The sequence below is a fragment of the Leucopleurus acutus genome (assembly GCF_964270905.1).
Source record: "Leucopleurus acutus genome assembly, chromosome: 3".
NCBI classification, from domain to species: Eukaryota; Metazoa; Chordata; class Mammalia; order Artiodactyla; family Delphinidae; genus Leucopleurus; species Leucopleurus acutus.
In genome coordinates, this window is record NC_139145.1 from 48,685,729 (window position 1) to 48,701,978 (window position 16,250).

General features: G+C 48.6%; 1 protein-coding gene across 1 annotated transcript in view; it reads left to right on the plus strand.

Annotated features, from left to right (window-relative positions):
* Positions 1 to 6,881: 6,881 nt before the first annotated feature.
* FAT2 (FAT atypical cadherin 2) overlaps positions 6,882 to 16,250 on the plus strand; it is a gene marked incomplete at both ends in the record, with an annotated part of 66,863 nt that continues 57,494 nt past the window's right edge. The window contains 2 exons of the mRNA XM_082837488.1: positions 6,882 to 10,137; positions 11,848 to 12,162. Coding sequence (XP_082693614.1) covers positions 6,882 to 10,137; positions 11,848 to 12,162 — 3,571 coding nt within the window. The remainder of the gene's footprint in view (positions 10,138 to 11,847; positions 12,163 to 16,250) is intronic.

The following is a 16,250-nucleotide window of genomic DNA, read 5'->3' on the forward strand; positions in this document are numbered from 1 at the left end:
TACTCTGCGTCTTTCCTCCCTATGCTTTCTCCTATCATATTAGCTGTCTTTCCTCCAGCCCTGAGAAGTAGGTAGAAGTAGCTATTATTATCTCCATTTTACAGACAGGTAAATTGAGGCTCAGAAGTTCTGTGGCCTTCCCAAGGTCACATGGCCCATCCAGGGCTCAAGCCTCTGGTCCTTTTCCTACTCATACCCAGTTCTTTGATTTGTTTTTGTTACACGAGAACCCAGCAGCGGCTGCCTACAAACTAGCACATGACTCAAGTGTTCATCCAAGTTTCTTAGAAGTAAATCAGTCCCTCCTACCAATTCCTGAATTCCAGTTGGCTTAAACCAATAGAGTTGGTGTTCAAGCCCAGTCCACCCTAGAGTGGGAATCTTGAATGTGAAAATTCCCCTTTTGATCTGATGTTAGATTACGCTTCCTAGCATATAGTTCTGCTCTGGTCCTGCCTCTTCTCTAAAACTTTCCAGGGCTCCCAAAGACTAAGTAGAAAAATTATTTCAGTAGCTAAAGACCTCCTAACAAGCAGGTACCTGGAATGTCAACATTCTTTCACTTACAGTTTTAATCTGGCTCAAAGGCACAACCCCTCCTAATTCCTGCTCCCTGGTCCCACCCTCCCCCCACTTCCCAGCCTTTGTCATAAACAGAATATATTTAGGATTCTTTCTTGAGAGCCATAGGAGCCAGCCCTAACACTGGATGCCTGGGACAGAGATGGGGGTGGGAGGTCAGAAAATAAATGCTGAGGGCACCCAAATCCTTTGTAAATTCACATTCAGATTTTGGGGGGAGAGTATGGACATTCTCCAATCCAGAGGGATGAATCCAGTGACTCCTTCTTTCAGGAAAGACTCTCCAAACTTTGAAAAATATCTTCCCTCTTTGCTTCTCCCCTCAGTCTAGGAAATCCAGAGCACTCAGCTTCAGGAGATCCGGCTCTCTGTTATCAGTACAGCCGCCCCCTTCTGGGTGGCCTTGGGTGTGCCAGGCAAACCTCAGTTTGTCTTACCTGAGAAATGGGAGTAAAAGGACAGATGTGTTTCCTAGGAGTATGCTGTGGCTATTAGTTAATGTCTGTGTCATGCCTAAGAAAAGGGAAGCTGCTGGGCCATGAGGGAGAATGTCATTGCTGATCTGTGCCTGGGTGATGGGAGGAATTTCATCGTCAGAAACAAAGCCTGGGGACTTCCTTGGTGGCACAGTGGTTAAGAATCCACCTGCCAATGCAGGGGACACGGGTTCGATCCTGGGTCCAGGAAGATCCATATGCCGTGGAGCAACTAAGCCCGTGTGCCACAGCTACTGAGCCCACATGCTGCAACTACTGAAGACTGCGTGCCTAGAGCCCGTGCTCCGCAACAAGAAAAGCCACTGCAATGAGAAGCCCGTGCACCTCAACGAAGAGTAGCCCCTGCTCGCCGCAACTAGAGAAAGCCCACGGGCTGCAATGAAGACCCAACGCAGCCAAAAATAAATTAAAAAAAGAAAGAAAGAAACAAAGCCTGGCATTTTGAACAAATTTGGTAGGAGCTTCTTTAGCGGAAGTTTGATTTGGCTTTGAATTTCTTCAAGTACATCTGCTTCCCCGTGGAAGGGATAGAATTACCAACAGTGTCACAGGCTCCTAGAACTAAAATGCCTGAGCCACTGCTCATGGACCATTACGGATACAGGTCACAGAGCATTAGAATCACAGAACACCCAACCACGCCGCTTAGAACATGTAGGCAGGACACAGGACGTTAGCATAGCAGAGCCCCCGCTTATCAGATCTGGAGGGGGCTCTTAGTCCAGTTTTTCAAACCTGTGCTTCCCAAGGGAGTGAGGGACAAACCTGGGGGCAGGGTCCTAGGCCTCGAGCCCTGCTTCAATAGTACAGCTCTGCTTTTATCTGTTTATAGGCTGTGTTTCCAAGTACAATTTCATCAGGAAAAAAGAGATTCTGCCCCTGAAAGCAATAGAGGGGTCTGAAATCACAGATCCATTCCTGCCCCTTCCCCCAACATACACACATCATTTACAGATGAAGAAGGAGGTCCAGAGGGCTTAGGTGACTGATTTGACCAGTCACAGGAATAAGTGACTTTAGACCTAGGTCTCCTGAGAGCCAGGTCAGCTTACTACACTGACCACTGAATAGGCATCGCGAATGATTTCCCTGATCCACAGCCAGAGGCAATCCCATAGGCCTGCACAAGCCGAAGAACCTACCAGTATAAGATGGAAAGGACTTTAGAGCTCTCCTTGTTTCCCCCAAGGGCACCTATCCCGCTAGAGTAGCATATCCTTCCCGAGTGGCCACACAGAATCTGCTTGGATTCCCCCAGTGACGGGGAGCTCTCCACATTGTGAGATGAGTCGTTCCAGAATTGCACTTGAGATCACTAACCAAGAAAATGAGGATAGACCTCAGAGCACTTATCCTGCCAGTTGTGTTCAGACTTTTATCAATGACTCGGATAAAGACATAGATGTTACAACCACCAAGTTTCTGAACGTTAGAATTAAGATTCTGGGATGCTGGGGCAGTGAGTGAAACACAAGGAGAAATGAATCACTGTCTCATTAAAATCCTACGTTATTTAGTTGCAGAAGATCAGCCTGCACAAGAACAGATTGGAGAAGATGTGAAAAGACATCTGAGAGTTTTCATTACCCACAAACTCAACAGTGAATAGTCTGAGCTGGCTGCTAAAAAGTAATAGTACTTCGTAATATTTTTCAAAAATTGTGTCACACGTCACGTTCAGCATTTATGTACATTAACTCATTTCATTCTCAAAATGGTATTATGAAGTCAGGAAACTAAGAATCAGAGAAGGTAAGCCACTTGCCCAAAGTCACACAGCCAGAAGCTTTGTCCTGTGAACCACCTTCTGCTGCCTTCCCCATGCATGAAATGGGGTTGGGAGTTACATGGAGACAGAGTTTGATTCACACATATGTCCTAAAAGGGTCCATTCACGAAACCCCACACCTGCACTTGCTCACACCCGTGTACACACAAGCCCCACAGCTACCAGTTTATTTACTCACACAGTATGCGTTCTGCCAACCAGGCGCACACAATTAGCGTACCCACACAATTATTCAAGATTGCCTCCTAAGTGTGTGTGTGTGTGTGTGTGCTTTCTTGCAAATGCGCACATTCACCCACATGCAGATTTCTCTCTGAGTCTGGGGAGCCAAGAGCATGAGGCCCCACCCCAGACAAGCGCCTGCTCGCAGCTTCCCAGCAGAGCCTGCGGCTGGGCCAGCAAGCTTAGACTTGACCAGGGACCAGCGGATTCCTGCTCCACTGGGGCGCAAGCTGGGCCTTCTCCAGGGGGTTCAGTCTACCCCACCCTCACCCCGACCTCAGGCTTTGATTCTGCTTTGGCTTTGAGACTAATATTTATTGAGTGCTTTTCTATGGGCCAGGCACCAACGCTAAGCATATTAATGTACACGATTGTATTTCATCTTCATAAAACCCCAGGAAAGAAGTACTGTTAATAGCCCCATCTTACAGATGAGGAAACTGAGGTTCAGAGAGGTTAAATTCCCCAAGGTTATACAGTTAGCAAGTGGTGGAGTTGGGCTCGAACCCACAGTTGGATTTACAGGTGAACACAGTTTCTCTTTCTGGCAGCATGGTTGGGAGGAAAGAACCTGGCTCTGGTTCTCACCCTGTGACTTTGGGCAAGTCCCTTTCTTTTTGGGGGACTTTATTTTCCAGCATCAAAAAGGAAGGAATGATCGCTAAAGGTTCTTTCAGCTTTCACTTTGTCATTGCTTTCCCTAAGTCCAGATCCTTTCATTTTTCAATTAGTATTTATTGAGCTCTGTTATGTACCAGGCACTGATCTAGGCACTGGGAATTCGTGCATGAATAAGATCAAAAAGCTCCTGTCTTCATGGAACCTAGCATCTAGGGCAGGAGACAGTAAACAAATAAATAAGAACATATTGGGAGGTGACAAGTGCCATGGAGAAAATGGGGTGATGTGATAAAGAAGGGCTTTAGGAAGGAGGCTACATCAAACTGGGGGTTAGGCAGTGATATTAGAGGTGAGAAATGGATAATAACAAGAAGCTAGCCATGGGAGAATCTTAAATAGAGGGAAACAGCAAGTGCAAAGGCCCTGAGGCAGATCCCAGTTTAGTATGTTTGTAGAGGAGAAAGAAGGCCCTTATGGCTGCAGCTTGGTGAACAATGGGGAGAGTGGTGGGAGGTATCACTGGAGATACAGGCAGGGCCCAGATGGTGGGGAGCCTTCCAGGCCATGATAACAAGTTCAGATTTTCATCTAAATGCTGTGGGAAGCCACTGGAAAATTTTAAGCAGGGAAGTGATAAGAACTGATCTATGTTTTCACAAGATGTTTCAAAATAGTGGTCCTAGGTGGTATGAGGTGGGAGGGTAGCCCAGGGAGCCCATATGCCCCTGCATCCTGTAAGCCTGTTCACCTGCCCAGGTGTGGTGCCAGAAACAAATATCAGACACAGGCCCCTCCCCCAGCAAAGCACTCACCAGGTCTGTGGGTCCCACGGCTTGAACACAGCCATGGGCACTAAACCCCTACACAAGGGTGCACCCCCTTTGGCATCTTATTGCCCCCGAGGGAGACCCCATCCCTGCTCCCTTCCCTACAGCTCATCTTAAGGACTCCGGCTCTCAAGGCGCCCCTGCAGCTGCTGAGCGGAGTGTCTTGTTGGGACCTGCCCTCCACAGGTGCTGACCTGGTGAACAGGAAGCTTTCCCCACATCAGGGCAGGCAGCGCTGGGAGGTTGCACGCACCCTGGGCTCGCCGGGCCAAGGAATGAGTGTGGACCTGGGACCGGGGTAAGCACTCATTTCCCCCCTGGGTCTTCAACTTCAAAAGCAATGCCATCCTGGGGGAAGGGGTGGGGTCCAAATGATTCAGGGGTGTCCTCGTGCTTGCAGCGGATTGTGTCAGGGATGGGTGAGTGTGGCTTTTCCCTGTGGCCGGGTCCTTCATGGGCTGTGGTGGCAAGCAAGGGGTGACAGCAAGGGGGCAGGAAGGGTGGGGAGTAGACAGCATCTTTTTCTGTCCCTGGCTTTAGGACCCTAAGCATAGAATCTACCTCCATCCTGCCCCCTCTCTTCTGAGGTGCTGGGTTTAGGGTGCAGCCAACAGGATCTCAAGCGAGGGATGGTGGTAGGGAGGCTGGAGGGAGGAGGCCTATTCAAATTCTTTTCTGTCACAGGCTTTCAGAGGCCAAGTTAGGTTGGCTTTTCCATTTCTGCCTCCACCCTCCTTCCCATGTTGGGATGCAACCCACGAGGTCTTAAAGAACCTGCATTTGGTTCTCTCAGGACTCTGGAAAGACAAGGATCCAAGCCTCTCCCTTTCCCCCTTGCCTGGAAGTTTAACTCTTCCTTGCCTTTGAAGACCAAGGCAACTGGAAAAACAAGTTTTGCCTGTTTCCTCCAAGAATGCTTGACACATCTGGCTGGTAGCCATGAACTCCACGGAGTCAAGACTCCCAAGGGCAGGCCGGCCACCAGCCTGGTGTACGCAGCCTCACACATTGCTTCTAGAAGACCCGGTGTGGCAACCGAACTCTGCCCTACCCGGTCCCCCTCCCCATCCTCGGCTCTGATGAGTCTCACATTTTGACCCAGGCTGGAGTTCAGGGATGAGGCATTCGGGAAGCGGCAAGGGAGAGGATGCAGAAGAGAAGCAGCTCTTAGAGGGTGAAGCGTTCACTCACGGTTAGTTCAACAATCTCCAGGGGTTGGTTCTTACCTGGCCACCCACCTTGGGACTTGGGGCAAGACCCCTCCCCCACCTGGGGCTCTATTTCCCTATCTAGGCATGAGAAGGGGGATCTGAGCTCCATCATCTCTCAGGTCCATTTCAGCTCTGACATTCCAGGACGGGAGGGGTTTTCTCTGTTCAGGGTTACAAGATGAGTCAGAATCAGGCTCTGTCCAAAGGGACTTGTGGTGGGATAGGTGGAGGTAAGCCTGGGATGGGGTAGCAGCCCTGGTCTGTGATGCAAGGAGCTCCAGGTCTAATTCTTGCTTCGTTTCTATCTAGCTGTAAGGCCCTGGGCAGGTCCCTTCACTTAATGAAACTTAGATTCCTATGACTAATAATAGCTAATATTACATTAAAACTTACTATGTGTCAGGCACTATGCTAGGTCATTTACCTTTGTTATTTCACTTAATTTTCACAACAATCCAATGAGGTAGTTAATATCCTTATTCCTATTCTACAGAAGAGGAAATCGAGTCTCACAGAGGTGAAATGGCCTGCCTACAAAGTCACCCAGTTAGTACGTAGTGGAGCCAGGCCTGACAGCCTAGCAGCCTGATGCCAGGCCTGTGATCGTGGTCCCTTTGCTTTTCTGCAGCCCCTACGTATGCAGACACAGCTCAGTTCAACTGGAGCTGAGCCCTGATGGAGGGGTCTTGTCAGAAGTACTTAGGGCCGGACAGCTAAGCTTGGGTACCTGGTCAGAATGATTCCACCATCACTGGGGAGACATCGAAGGTTTTGGGAAAAGGAGAGAAGTGGTAAGGACAGTGTTGTATCTGCCGGATGCCCTTCAGAAAGCACTTAAACTAGTCTGTTATTCTTCGAACACAAGGTTTTGCAATCTCAGCCCTACTGACTTTGCTGTGGGGATCTGTCCCGTGCACTGTAGGATGTTTAGCAGCATCCCCGTCCTCTGTCTACTAAATGTCAGTAGCACCTCCTGCACACAAGCTGGGGTAGCCAAAAATACCTTCGGACATTGCCAAATATCTCCTGAGGGGCAAAACCACCCCAGTTAAGAACCACGGCAGTAGGAACCATTTCTTTGCTAACTTGTACCCTTTCTTTTTCTGCCCAGGGTTTCGGGAGGTTTTCCATCATGATTATTGCCTTGCTGGGGTTTGCCATTTTCTTGCTTCATTGTACAACTTGTGAGAAACCCCTAGAAGGGATCATCTCATCAGCCTGGCGTTTCACACACCCCCTTTATAATGTGACCATCTATGAAAACTCTGCTCCCAAGACCTACGTGGAAAGCTCTGAGAAAATGGGCATCTATCTCACAGACCCCCAGTGGGCAGTGAGGTACCGGATTATCTCTGGAGATGTGGCCAACGTGTTTAAAACAGAGGAGTACATGGTAGGCAACTTCTGCTTTCTGAGAATAAGGACAAAGAGTAGCAACACAGCCCTTCTGAACAGGGAGGTGCGAGACAGCTACACCCTCATCATCCAAGCCACGGAGAAGACCTCAGAGTTAGAAGCTCTGACCCGCGTGGTGGTGCACATCCTGGACCAGAATGACCTGAAGCCCCTCTTCTCCCCGCCTTCATACCGAGTCACCATCTCTGAGGACATGCCCCTCAAGAGCCCCATCTGCAAGGTGAGCGCCACGGATGCCGACCTGGGCCGGAACGCCGAGTTCTATTACACCTTTAACACGAGGTCGGAGATGTTTGCCATCCATCCCACCAGCGGGGTGGTCACCTTGGCCGGGAAGCTCAACGTCACCTGGCGAGGGAAGCATGAGCTGCAGGTGCTGGCTGTGGACCGCATGCGGAAGATCTCAGAGGGCAACGGATTTGGTAACTTGGCAGCACTGGTCATCCACGTGGAGCCTGCCCTCAGGAAGCTCCCGGCCATCGCCTCAGTGGTCTTGGCTACACCAGAGAGCAGTGACGACGCCACCTATGCCACGGTGGTGGTGGATGCAGAGAGCTCAGGTGGTGACGTGGACTCGCTGGAAATTGTTGGTGGTGACCCTGGAAAGAACTTCAAAGCCATCAAGTCTTACGCCCGGAGCAGTGAGTTCAGTTTGGTTTCCGTCAAAGACATCAACTGGATGGAACACCCTCATGGATTCAACCTCAGCCTGCAGGCCAGGGGCGGGAGCAGACCTTCTTCTTATTCCCAGATCAGGGGCTTTCACCTACCTCCTTCCAAACTGGCTTCCCTCAAATTTGAGAAGGCTGTTTACAGAGTGCAGCTTAGTGAGTTTTCCCCTCCTGATAGCCGTGTGGTGATAGTGAAAGTAACCCACGCCCTCCCCAACCTGAAGTTTGTTCTAAAGCCATCCTCAGAGAGTGCAGCGTTTAAACTGAATGCTCGCACGGGGCTGATCACCACCACGAAGCTCATGGACTTCCATGACCGAGCTCAGTACCAGCTACACATCAGAACCTCACTGGGCCTGGCCTCCACCACTGTGGTCATTGACATCATGGACTGTAACAATCATGCCCCCGTGTTCAACAAGTCCTCCTACTATGGCACCTTTGATGAGAACATCCCTCCAGGCACCAGCGTTTTGACTGTTACGGCCACAGACCAGGATCATGGAGACAATGGATATGTCACCTACTCCATCGCTCGCCCAAACTCTGTGCCCTTTTCTATCGACCCTTACCTGGGGATCATCTCCACCTCCAAACCCATGGACTATGAGCTCATGAACAGAATTTACACCTTCCAGGTATGGGCGTCAGATTGGGGATCCCCATTTCGCCAGGAAAAAGAAGTGTCTGTTTCCCTTAGGCTCAAGAACTTGAATGACAACAAGCCTATGTTTGAGGAAGTCAATTGCACTGGGTCTATCCATGAAGACTGGCCAGTAGGAAAATCAGTAATGACCGTGTCAGCTATAGATGTGGATGAGCTTCAGAACCTAAAATATGAGATTGTGTCAGGCAACGAACTAGAGTATTTTCATCTAAATCATTTCTCTGGAGTGATATCCCTCAAACGCCCTTTTAGGAACCATACTACTAGTCAACCCGTCAACTATTCCCTGAAAATTACAGCCTCAGATGGGAAAAACTATGCCTCGCCCATGACTTTGAATGTTACTGTAGTGAAGGATCCTCATCTTGAGGTCCCTGTAAAGTGTGATAAAACGGGGGTATTGACACATTTCACAAAGACCATCCTGCACTCTGTTGGGCTTCAGAATCAGCAGTCCAGTGATGAGGATTTCACTTCCTTAAGTGCATATCAGATCAATCATCATACCCCTCAGTTTGAGGACCACTTCCCACAGTCCATTGACATCCTTGAGCGTGCTCCTCTCAACACCCCCCTGGCCCACCTGGCAGCCACCGACCCCGATACTGGCTTTAACGGCAAACTGGTCTATGTGATTGCAGATGGCAATGAAGACGGCTGCTTTGACATTGAGCTGGAAACAGGGCTGCTCGCTGTAGCTGCCCCCTTGGACTATGAAGCCACCAGTTTCTACATCCTCAATGTAACGGTGTATGACCTGGGCACTCCCCAGAAGTCCTCCTGGAAGCTGCTGACAGTGAATGTGGAAGACTGGAATGATAATGCGCCCAGATTTCCTCCTGGTGGGTACCAGGTGACCATCTCAGAGGACGCAGAAGTTGGAACCACAGTTGCGGAGCTGAAAGCAAAAGATGCTGACTCGGAGGACAATGGGAGGGTTCGCTACACCCTGCTAAGCCCCACAGAGATGTTCTCCCTCCATCCCCTCACTGGGGAACTGGTTGTCACAGGACCCCTGGACCGGGAATCAGAACCTCAATATATACTCAAGGTGGAGGCCAGGGACCAGCCCAGGAAGGGTCACCAGCTCTTCTCTGTCACCGACCTGATAGTCACATTGGAAGATGCCAATGACAACTCTCCCCAGTGCATTACAGAACTTCGCAGGCTTAAGGTCCCAGAGGATCTGCCGCCAGGGACCATTCTAACATTTCTAGATGCCTCTGATCCTGACCTGGGCCCTGCGGGAGAAGTACGATATGTCCTATTGGATGATGCCCATGGGACCTTCCACGTGAATCTCATGACGGGGGCACTCAGTCTGGAGAAAGAGCTGGACTTTGAGAGGAGGGCTGGGTATAACCTGAGCCTGTGGGCCAGTGACAGCGGGAGGCCCCTGGCCCGAAGGACCCTCTGCCGCGTGGAGGTGATCGTCCTGGATGTGAACGAGAACCTCCACCCTCCCCGCTTTGCCTCCTTTGTGTACCAGGGCCAGGTGCGGGAGAACAGCCCCTCGGGAACCTCAGTGATGGCAGTGGCTGCCCATGATGAGGACAGTGGCTTGGACGGGGAGCTCCAGTACTTCCTGCGGGCTGGCACCGACCTTGCAGCCTTCAGCATCAACCAAGACACAGGTACTAGGAGTGGGATGGGATGGGAGGGCCAGGTGCTGGGAGAGGATGGGCCTAAGGGAATCAGGCACTGTCCTGAGAGAAGTCAGGCTATAGGCTAAATAGAACAATAAATAGGGACACTCCTTCCTGTCCCTTTCATTTTATTTTTAATTTATATACATATATATATTATATATATATATGTATATATACATATGTGGGTGTATGTATGTATATCCATTTAAGTTGAATCAACCATCTCACACACACTTGTATACACATACACACACAAAAACATATATTACATATATATGCTTATAAAAATAATGTATCATAGTTATAAAATTTTTATATATAATTTAAAAATGAATGTTTCTCTGTGTCCCATCTCCCCAGATATAATCTCTATTAAGAACCTGTCCTATAATCTTCTAAATTTTTCTCATTGCATCTGATATATTATCACTTTTCATTTTATTATTATGAAAACATAATACAACAGATACTAATTCTGCAACTTATTTTGTCACCAGGATATCTTATATGTCAGTACATATAAATCTCCTTCATTCTTTTTTAATGGCTGCATTTGTTCATATACTTTTACTCATATGCAATGAGTCTCTACGGGAAAAACTCTTAAAAAATGGAGCTCTTGGGTCAAAAGATAACATTAATAGATATATAATATCCATATATCCATATATCCATCATCCATAGATATATAATTAATATCAACGCCAATAGATATTTTCAAATTGTCCTCCAAAAAGGTGGCACCTTTGAAGCTCCACAGAAAATAAGTGCAATTCAGCAAACACTTACTGGGCACCCTCTACCTGTGAGGTCCTGAGATAGGCACCTTGGGAGAGATCCCAGGTGAATAAAAGTAGGTCCTCCTTGATGGGATGATTTCTCTCCAGGGTAAAGGGCAGGGTGATGTGGTTGAAAGAGCATTAGACTGAGAGTCAATTCTAGACCCAGCTCTTCTGCTTACTTGCTACATGATCTTGGTCAAGTCATGCTCTTTCTCTGGGCCTCAGTTTCCCCATCTGTCAAAGGAGTAAGGTTCCTTCAGCTCTGCAATGCTATGGCTCTGAGTACAGGCTCTGCCCTGTCATCTGGGTCTTTCCAGCTGAGTGTGACCCATAAGAACTTAGGCTACAAGCCTCTTCCACTCACTCTTGGACCCTCGACTTCTAGAACAGTGCTAGTTCATAATAAGCAATTTGTAGATGAGAGAACCGATGAATGAAGCCAAGTCTCTAAAATCATGAAGATGAGGAGAGGGGAACAGCAATTTATTTATCAAACCCCTACCCTTGAATTGGTATCTATAAGGACTTGAAGCTTGAAGGAACCAGTCTAAGGACAAATGTAAGGAAATCCCACTTAGAGAATGTGAAATGAATAAACTGGACTCGGCTTGGAGTAGTCAGGAGAAAGTAGGTCAACAACCATGGTCTTCTGGAAACCCTGCATATGCCCACATGCCCCAGTCATGGGCCTATCTTAGCAGAGAAAGGCTCTGAGAGGTTCTACAATAAGGATATGAATTTCCCTGTGTTTAACTCAGCAGCTCCCATGCCATATCAGCCACAGTTCCCTTTTCTCATGGAATAGTTATTAATATCCTTTCCACAGTACCATCTCAGGAGTGTTAGGTAAAGTGCTTTCTAAAACTACTTTGAGCTCTAAACTATTTTGGGTTTGGTGATGGACTATCCCTAGGAATGATTCAGACTTCCGCACCCCTGGACCGAGAATTCACGTCCTGCTACTGGCTGACGGTACTGGCAGTGGATAAGGGTTCCACCCCCCTCTCTTCTGTAACTGAAGTCTACATTGAGGTTTTGGATGTCAATGACAACCCACCCCAGATGTCCAGCCCCGTGTTCTACCCCTCCGTCCGGGAGGATGCACCCCTGCACACCTCCGTGCTTCAGCTGGACGCCTGGGACCCGGACTCCAGCTCCAAAGGGAAGCTGACCTTCAATATCACCAGTGGCAACCCAATGGGATTCTTTGTTATTCATCCTCTCACAGGTAAGGACCTCAGAAATCTGGGTGCATAGGATTATCTACCACAGTGCTTCTCAAAGTGTGGTCCTAGAATGGCAGCATGAGCATCACCTATGAACTTGTTAGAAAGTCAAGTTCTCAGGCCCCATCTTAGACCTACTCAATCAGAGCTCAGGGTGGGGACAAGAAATCTGTATTTTAATATGACGTCCAGAGGATTTTGATGTGTGCTAAGTTTGAGAAGTGCTGCTCAGCAAAGTCCATCTCTGTGGGAGAATAAGAATATGTGAGTTTTCTTTCCTTGGAGCCCAGGGAAGCTAAGCAGGTTCCCTAGGTGGTCAAGCTGGGACTATTTCAGACCTCCAAGTGCTCCCAACTGACCATTCCTGAGAATCGCAAACCACAGGTTGAATCTCTTAACTCTAGTCCCACACTGATCTCAAGCCTGCTCACGGCACGGTGGCCATACAGATCCACTTCAGAGCAACCAACCGTCTCACAAAGGTCTGTCCTCGGTCCAAGGCCATCTTGGATGGTTTAGAGGAATCCAGCGGTCATTGGCTTGCAGCCGTGAACCAGATGCAGCCCACAGAGGTGTTCTGTTTGGCCTGCACAAGCTTTAAACAGTGATTTTTTCAAGTTTTTGCCAACATTTAAAAATTTCGCAAAATATTCCAGATTTCTGGTTGTTCTTAAAATAACAAGATCTGACCACATGGACCACACATCCCGCAGGGCCACAGCTGCCCGGAGCTGACAGCAGCTCCCTGTGTACAGCAGGTGTGTCCTCTGTGCCCACAGTCCCCTCACACCCGACTGTGTTATTCCCGCCTGCTTCCTGCAATTATGCTGCCTGCCTGGCTCCCAGCAGAAGGTGAGAGCCAGTTCCCACTGCTGCAGGTACGGCTCCAAGGTCACACGTGCCTCTTGACCATGAACAACCACCCTATTGCAGAGAAGGCTGACATTCTCTCCTTCGAACCCAACTTCCCATTCTCCAGCTCCAACTGACTCTTGTCCTGGAAGGACAGAACTCTGGCAAGATTGGAGGAAGGAGAAGGGGAGAGTGCTGGCAGCAGCTTCCTGATCCTTAAGGCAAAAGGGAGTCAGGAGGAGCGATGGGCCTGGGGATCCTGAGGCAGACAGTGGGCGGGGGATACAAGTGCCCCTTTGCCCTGTGACATCTGTTTGGAACCTTTGACCTCGGGGAGCGGATTAGTCCTCCTAGAAGGAGAATGCTTTTCTCTTGAAGAACAGGCCTAAGCTGGCTCTCTGCCTGGGCCCACTCTGTCCCTCCTTTTTTGGAAGAGGGAAGAGATCTCTCACCTAAGGCAATAGGTTCTCTACTTCTTCCAAATCCCTGCTCTGTTTACTGTCAACAGTTCCCTGACACCAGGTCTGGCAAAATGCCCCAGAGGGCAGAGAGCTCTTAGTCTTCCTACAGTTGAGAAGAAATTTTTATCAGCATGAACATTTGAAAATAAAATAATAAGTCAGCAATGATTCCCCGCGCCCCACACCCCCCGCCCACCTTTCTTATCCACATTATATTGCCCTACTTCCATACTTGGATCCCTTGGATGGCTTCCCTGTGCCCTTAAGATAAAGCCAGACCCTGCCGTGTCCCACAGACTTGTGCCTGACCGGGCCCCTGCTTTCCTTTCTGGCTTCATCTTGCCTCTCTTGCTCTATCACTCTCTGGATCCAGCCACATGGCCTGCCTTGGTCCATGACCTCTCCTGGCACAGGGCCTTTGCACATGCTATTCCTTCTGCCAGGAGTCTCTTCTCTCTGTTTTCAGGCTAACTCCTGCTCTTCTTTCAGATCTTGGCCCAGCTATTCTTTCCTTAGAAAAGTTTTTCCTGACACTATAATACGTCTCCCAGCAGCATCTAGTTTTTAAAAACACTTATCACTTAGAACATTATATTCATGTATGTGATTATTCCATTAATTATCCATGTCCTTCACTAGACTTCAAAGGTTTTCCAGAAGAGGAAGCTTGATTTTTTTTTTGCCCACTAGAATATGAAGTCCTGGCACACAGTAGGACCTCAATAATTGGGAAATGAATGAATGAATCTCTGCCAGCATCCACAATCTTTTGTTAAGCCCAAGACTCATTTATTCAGCAAATGTTTAAAGGTGTCTGCCCTGATGAGGCATTTAAATTGCGTGCTGTAGAGAGAGGGCAAGATATAAAACATAATTTCAGGCCTTGAGGAATCCAATCCATCAGGACCATGAAGATCTGGATGTAAAAAAAGCTATAGAACCCGTGTAAAGAGTACGACATTGGGACTTCCCTGGTGGTGCAGTGGTTAAGAATCTGCCTGCCAATGCAGGGGACACGGGTTCAAGCCCTGGTCTGGGAAGATCCCACATGCCGCGGAGCAACGAAGCCCATGCGCCACAACTACTGAGCCCATGAGCCACAACTACTGAGCCCAGGAGCCACAACTACTGAAGCTTGCATGCCTAGAGCCTGTGCTCCACAACAAGAGAAGCCACCGCAATGAGAAGCCCGTGCACCGCAACGAAGAGCAGCCCCCGCTCACTGCAACTAGAGAAAGCCCTTGTGCACAGCAACAAAGACCCAATGCAGCCAAATTAATTAATTAATTGATTATTTTTTTAAAAAATTATATATATATAAAAAAGAGTACCACATTGTTAAAATATGAGTAGATGTGGTGCTGTGACTGTTTAGAGGAGAGAGGAAGCTGCTCAGTGTGGTAGACCAGCAACGGCTTCATGGAACAGGGGTGGCTATGCCGAGCTGAAGGATTCGGAGGATTTGACAAGGAACAGTCTGGCAGGGCACTTGGGCAAGGACTGTGACAGGAGAAACAGCCAGGAGGGAAAAAGACCCAGGTCTTGTTGAAGACAGAGCAAGTATGTCCATTTTTTTTTTTTTTTCCTTTTAGTTTTTTCTTCTTTTAAAAATTTTTAATGGTGAAATAATTGTAGACCTACAGGAGAGTTGCAAAGAGAGTTCTCATACATCCATCACTCAGTTTCCCCTAATGTTAACCTAGCACATTTATCAAAACTAAGAATTAATACTGGTGCAAGGCTATTAAGGAGAATACAGACTTTACTAAGATTTCCCCAGTTTTCTCTGCTAACATCCTTATTCCCATCCAGGACCCCACACTACCTCTAGTCCTCACGTGTCCTTGGTCTCCAGTGTCTGACCGTTCCTCAGTCTTTACTAGTCTTTTATGAGCAAGTAGGCCCATTTTCTAAAGGCATATCCATTTCCACCACTTATCAAATGTAAGATCTTGGGGAAGTTACTTGACTGCTCTATGTCTGAGTTTGCTCACCAGTAAAATGGAGATAATAATAGCTACCTCTTTGCTGGTTGGGAAGACTAAATGGGTGAATAGATGGAGATACATAGGGAGCTTTGAAGAATGCCTGGACGTGTAAGAGCTCAGTGAGTGCTGGCTCTTATGATTCTGAGGAAGGGCAGAGGGGGGAGAGGAAGCTGGCAGGGTAGGTGGGGTAAGACCTAGATGGTGGTGGGTCAGGGTAAAAAGAGTAGAAGAATCTAGAATCCATTAGAGGTGGAATCAACAGCAGTTATAAAACCACTGGATGAGGGAAGGGAGGGAGAGGGAAGGGGCTGAGATGGGGTGATGGGGGGACATTTGTTTGGAGGAGAGAAATGATAAGAGCTGAATCGGCTGAATGCCCGCCTCGTGCCAGGAAGGGTCCTTGGTGGACCCTCACACAGTCCCTTGGGGGTGGTTCCACCATGTCCCCATCCTACATGGGCACTCCCTGGAAATCCTGACACCAACCTCAGAGGGGGGACGAGGCTGAGAACACGGGCAATGGCCCAGGAGGCCAGGCAGCAATTCCAGGGACACTGGCCCTGAGAAGATGCGGGGGAGGCAGAGAGAAAAGAAAAACCAGAGATGGAGAAAGAGTGACAGATTCCAAGATGCAAAGAGGGGGAAGGGAGAGAGGAAGCCCTGGGAAGGCAGAGAGAAGGAGGATGGTGAGGGGTGAACAGAGAGGGGAGAGGGGATGTAGAGAGAGCAGGACTGAGCCAGAAGGGAGGCTCCCAGCCAGGGTCCTCTCATCCCCACACTCCTCCTGGG